The following is a 6,046-nucleotide window of genomic DNA, read 5'->3' on the forward strand; positions in this document are numbered from 1 at the left end:
GAAAAAATGCTAAATTTCACGTTATTAAGGGGGTTAAATGGGGGTTGGGGGTTGGTGGGAATCATACCACTTTATTGCACTTAGGGATGTCAAGACGAGTCTAACGGTATGTGGTTTTTGAAATTCGGATGATTAGAAGTCGAGATTTGGTCGATCATCGTTTTTTACTAACCTTGAAAAACAAGTTTTTTCGAAGTTCTCATTTTTTAATAAAAAAAATGATACAAAATGCCATTTTAAATTTTTACGTTTTTAACTTAAATTTTTGTGCTCTACAAAATGGATATGAAAAAAATTAAAAATGTCGACATATTCATTCTCAAATTTGAGTTTAGATTAAAAAATCTATTTTAATGACAACGACATTTGACCTAAAAAATGTCATGTTTTTTTGAAATGCAAAATCTCCGAAAACTAAAAATTAATCGCTCATGATTAAAGTACAAGCTAATGTTGGAAAGTATATAATTAGGCACTAGGTTTGAAGAAAAATCATGAAATTTCTTATTAAAACATGCAGGTCTCGGAAGAAAGCCTATTTGAAAAGTGGGAACTTGGGCTTTGCTTCGTGAATTTTTGATAAAAATTGTAAGCCACCATTTGTGCATCTAATAACAGCATTCAAATACAGCAACAGCTTCGATGTGCTCCATGCATTGTAGTGGGGAAACAGTTTTTTCTCTCTCCTGTAAAATTGAGATTTGGAGCTATGCGCAACTTTTACGGGTACACCAAGAATACATGCGCGCTTTTTACGGTTACACCAAGAACACGTGCGCGCTTTTTACGGGTACACCAAGAACACATGCGCGATTTTTACGCCACCAGGACGATAGACTGTTGACTTCAGTCAGCAATATTTGTATCATTGTTTTGGTAGATATTATGATGATGAATTAAGCAAACAACATATATTATAATACAGTCATGTTTTCATTTATTTGGGAAGTTTAAAATTCAATTCAAGTGGTTTTAGTGTTCAGATATCAAAATAAAAATAACCTAATATTATATTTCACCACCTTACAATCAAAAGTTGGAAGTTAACGACAGCTCACATTAAATTTCATCCACTTTCAATTCAATTCTGTTCATTTCTCCTGTTATGGAATTTGTAAACTTCTCTGTTCACTTTCGCACTCACAAGTCACTTGTTTTAAAGCTAAGACTAAGAGTGAAAGTGTTACTTCACATTACAATATCATTAAAAAGCTATAAAGTCAAGTAAAAATAAAAATTGATGAGAAAATTAAAATTGTTATGACACGCGTTTACAAGTTAAGTTGGAAAGCATCTTGGGAGACCATAATTGAAACCTCATGACGACCGTCAGATGTCTCTGGAATATTGACACGGCCTGCAAAAATAATTTTGTGTGATTAGCATCCAAATACAATTTATTATTCTCCGAGTTACCTGTATGACGGATAACCACAGATCCAGGGGAAGGGAGCAGCTTCTTTATCTTGTTTGGCAGAGTCTTTTGCTGCATCTCTTTGTGCTCCACCTAACACAATCAACACTTATGTAAATCTACTCAAATATGATTGGCACTAAACTTACCACTTTAATGGATGACGATGAATCGTAATTTATGTAGGGCAATGTATTTGGGTTCAAGTTCTCCATATCTGATTTGCTAGGAGTCTAAAACATTATAAAAATAGGATCATAGCACACAATTTTTGTAAATGAAAGTACCAATTTAGTTGGAGTGTTGCTGCTTGAGAAGAGTTTTCCAACAATCCTTGGGCTGCTAGAAGGCTTTGCGTTGGCAATTTTTGGAGCCACAACTGGTCCATGAATGTACTGACCGACTGGACTGGTGATATTCTGGAATGCTCGGACTGGTTTTGGCAGGCGTGACCCAAAAGAGTTAACTTTGTGAAGTTGTAAGTCTACAGGAAACTTTGCTTTTGAGTTTGATCCAGGCTTCAACTTGAAGTCCGCAGATCTTGCCTCATTGCTCTTCGGCACTCTGAAGGGAGTGCTCACATGCACTTGTTTGGCAAGGTCGACCCTTGAGTTACCAGCGCTGTTGCTCTTGTCTTTGGGCTGGATCTTGGCATTTTGGGGGGTTTTGAAGGCTGCTGGGGTTTGGAAAAACTTTTTAGGGGGTTGCTTTGATTGGGTAGGGCTTCGAGGCACAGCATACTCTTCCAGAATGTCAGCAATTTGAGCTTTCGGTTGAGGTGTTGCAAAATATTTTGAGTTGTTCTGTGGCTCTTCTTTATCATTCTCTTCTTCTCGATTCTAAAATTGATAGTCAATGTTTCAATGACATGTATTGTATGATATCATGACGTCTTCTAAATTATAAAAAAATATGTTTAATTTTTTATCAGTGAAAGTAATGAAATGTCTTTGTCTGAAGCATTCATGCATTAAAAGTGTCAAATCACTGCATATTTGTACACCGTTTGTTTTTAGTTTTAATAAATTATCTATTTATCTTGAAAATTATATGAAAATATTAAACGATGTTTAAAAACATTGAATGAACAGCTGTGGAGCTGAATGATTCAATAATATTTTGGTAATTGTGTAGTTTTTTTACCTCTTCGGCCTCCAGAAAATCAACTCCCATGCTGAGTAACATTTCCATCCTGCCAATTGTGTCATTCAGAAGCTCTGCAGTGTCATCCTTATCATCTGTAGATTCATCAAAAATCTCAGTCTCATCACTCAGAAGAGAAATATCTGAAATCCTCTTCTTATCGTTATTTTCCAAATCCTCCACATCTTTGCCTCCAGTCTCTGCGTCATGCCACTGAGCTGAGCTGTGTTCCATGGATTCCTTAGCATTCTCTGCATCCAAATACTGAGTTGTCTCAGCAGGAGAAATAGGACTATAGACAGGTTTTGGTACATCAGAGCTCTTGGCAGGAGTGGCTGGCCCTTCTCCTACTTCAAGCTTTTTGGCCATGTCGGATATGAAGGCCAAGGTGTAAAGGCCATCTTCACTTGAAGACACGACATTGGCTGTTGCTGCAGGCACTGGCGCGGAGACACCACTTTCAAAGCTGAGATTCAGATTTGACAGGTTGCATCCAGAAAAGTGGGACTCCTCCAAACTGAATTCTTCAACAAGCGCGTCCTGCGCGATAAGTTCTTGGTCCTTCACAGGGCTTGGGCACGGAGCAGAGCTTCCAGCTGAGTTGGCATCAGTATTGGAGGGCAACTCCTCACTGCTTGCTGCTTGCTCTTCAAGGGCTTCCAGAAAGGTTTTTTGAGGAGCAACACTATCACTGAAAAAATCGAAATGAATAAAGTTTAGAACAATTAAGTGATGGGAGATGGGAATATATAACGTGAGTCTAAACTAAAACGATTCAGGTGGTAGGATGTCTCAAATATAAAATTTCAAAGATAAAATTTAGAGAAATATAAGTTTGACATTGTATAAAAAAGTTCAAAAAGATAGTTATTATGGTTTTTGATAAAATCTCAAACTGGTATTAAGTCATGGTCAGGAATGTCGTGGATAATTTTCAACCAAATGAATTAAAAAGTTGAACAAGATCTTGAAACATCATACTTCTATCATTTTTAAATTTCTGAAGGTTGTGTCATTCGAGTTTAACACTATGTATTTATGGAAATTTGTTCTTTGTCCACATCAATGAACATCAGATAATTAATTATTATTGGCAACTATTGCGAAATGTTTTTAAATATTATGTACTTTATACATAATATGGAAAAGTTACAGTTTTCGCCCCCCCCCCCCTACTTTTAGATGGGATTCTCATATTAAGAACTGGCGAGATGGAAAAGGAAAATTTCCGTTTGATGAAACAAATTTTAACAGCACATAAACACAAACGTGAACCTGAGCACAAAAACTCGAATTTAATATTCATGACTTTGAAAACAGATTTGATGACAGATATATTATACATATTACAGATAAATAATTAGGAAAATGTGTTGTAATAAATTATAATAAAAATGGAAAAATACACATCTATCATACACAACTAAAAATTAACTGACACCGATCACGATCATTCATTGATATGACATGTACATATCACTTAAAAGATCATTAATATAAATATGATACATATATGTAACTATGTACATACATATATTATCAAACCATATATGATACATACATACACAATCAAAGTAAAAGTTTACCGTTCACGTATTATTTTCTTCACATTCGACGCTTTTCTCAATTCCTTTAAAGTGATGGGTCCAAAGCACACGTCGTCATCGCTGTCTTCAAATTCTGCGTTCATCTTGAGCAAATTCTTGTTAAAATACGGAGTCAGAGGTTTGATTCTGTCAACTGCGGCTCCGTTTCCGTTGCTGGACGGGAAGTAACGAACAATGGAATCTACCCCAAGAAGTCGAGGACTCTCGCACAGCTCGTCTAATTGAGGCAGCAAAGCGAAACTTTTGTTGCAGGACCTGGACATAATCTTCAGGCGCAACTCATTCAAAAAAATTTGTAAAACGACCGTCACCTATTACTCTCAATCTTACTTACATGCGAGACTGAGAGCTGATTGTGAGAGTTTAATTAACTGAGAGACGAGACTACGAAACGTTAACGTACTAGTGTCGGCAAAGATTTGAATGTTGCGCGCGCCGCCGCGCCGCGAAAGGCATAACAAACCATGCGCGTAACGTGCGAGCATAGAAGGAAAAAAAGAAATTACATTGACATTGACAACAGCGCTAAAATTACAATGTGGCCAACCATCTAACTAAAGGCAATAATTATTTCTGCTTGGTGCTGCCCTCTTTTGTCATAATATTAAGTTATAATATCTTTTAGCTCTTTTCAAACAGTTATGAATGCTCTCAATGCGGGAATAAAATTGATGGATCATTTGGACAGAAGAAAGCCTACAATCTAAGTGCTTTTAAGCAATGTCTCACAAAAAATTACAAAAATTGCGCAAGATTTTTAAATTTTTCTACATAACACAATAATTAATTATAAAAATGTTGAATAATTTTTCTGATTTTATTAATATGCACCCAGATTGTAATAAAGTTTTAGTGTCATGCATCAATGGCAAAGATTTGTGTGTTACACGATATTTTAAATTTAACTTTTTTAAAGTAAAAATGGCTTTATGACCTAAAATAATTTAACGGTGCGAAAATTAGCTGCATACCGCATATATTATATTTATATTCAGTGTGTTGGTTGTGTGTTATATGTAGAGTATAATATGCGGAATTATCGATGTGAGAAGAGAAAATTGCAATATTTGAACAGCATCTGTTTAGGCCTGTATTTCAGAAGCGCAGAACTTAATTACATAAATATCCTACTAAAATTTCCACCGCATAAATTGGATACATACATTTAAATTTCAAAACAAAATATCGATAATATATGATAAATAATTTTATATTTCCCTGTAAATGCTGTCTGCGTCTGCATATTTAGCTGAGAATCGCATTGTGCCGGAACTAGAGTAATATATAGCCAAACTATTATTCGCATGTATGCGTCATAAATATCACGCTTGTAACTTTCCTGAAAAGCCTTCTCGCAAATGAGAATGGATATTATGTGGTTGGTTGTGCCTAATTTATTTCGAGCTGCTGATGGCTGATTTGCATCACAAAGCCCCGTCGACTAGAATTCGTTGCGAGCTTTGATGCCCCTCTCGTAATTATTGTTTCATTGCAGATCTGATGCAACGTGGGACACAATATGTGGTGGCACTAGAGAGCAAACGCGAGCGATTTCTCATCCCTATGCTGACATGCAGCTATTTATATTTTATTTTGATCACTCGGCCTGCTCAACACGGCTGTATGTCTATGGTGTATTTTCTCTGGCAGCAAAAAAGAAGGAAAATCTGCATAATTTTTTTACCCGGCACAGGCTCGATCTCAAGTGAGTGGTTGCGCAATATTTATTTTGGTCGCGGAAACCTTACACAAAGACTTTTACTGAAATAAAAAAAAAATCGGCTGAGAGCTTTTCAATGTGTGTGTTTGCTTTTGCACCATTACGTTTTGTATAACTTATTTGATTTAGTTTTTTTCTTGATCTTTTTTCTCTTGAACCTCT

At 35.9% G+C, this 6,046-nt stretch overlaps 1 protein-coding gene across 1 annotated transcript; it reads right to left on the reverse strand.

The window, feature by feature from the left end:
* Nucleotides 1–912: 912 nt before the first annotated feature.
* On the reverse strand, nucleotides 913–4,555 carry LOC135935029 (uncharacterized). Its single transcript, XM_065477077.1, has 6 exons — nucleotides 4,144–4,555; nucleotides 2,558–3,248; nucleotides 1,702–2,253; nucleotides 1,564–1,647; nucleotides 1,417–1,507; nucleotides 913–1,357 (listed from the first exon to the last, which is right to left on the reverse strand). Exons 1-6 carry the CDS (start codon nucleotides 4,425–4,427, stop codon nucleotides 1,272–1,274), a joined length of 1,788 nt encoding a protein of 595 aa, XP_065333149.1. The 5' UTR covers nucleotides 4,428–4,555; the 3' UTR covers nucleotides 913–1,271.
* Between the last annotated feature and the right edge of the window lie 1,491 nt (nucleotides 4,556–6,046).

This window comes from Cloeon dipterum, chromosome 2 (genome assembly GCF_949628265.1).
Source record: "Cloeon dipterum chromosome 2, ieCloDipt1.1, whole genome shotgun sequence".
NCBI lineage: Eukaryota > Metazoa > Arthropoda > Insecta > Ephemeroptera > Baetidae > Cloeon > Cloeon dipterum.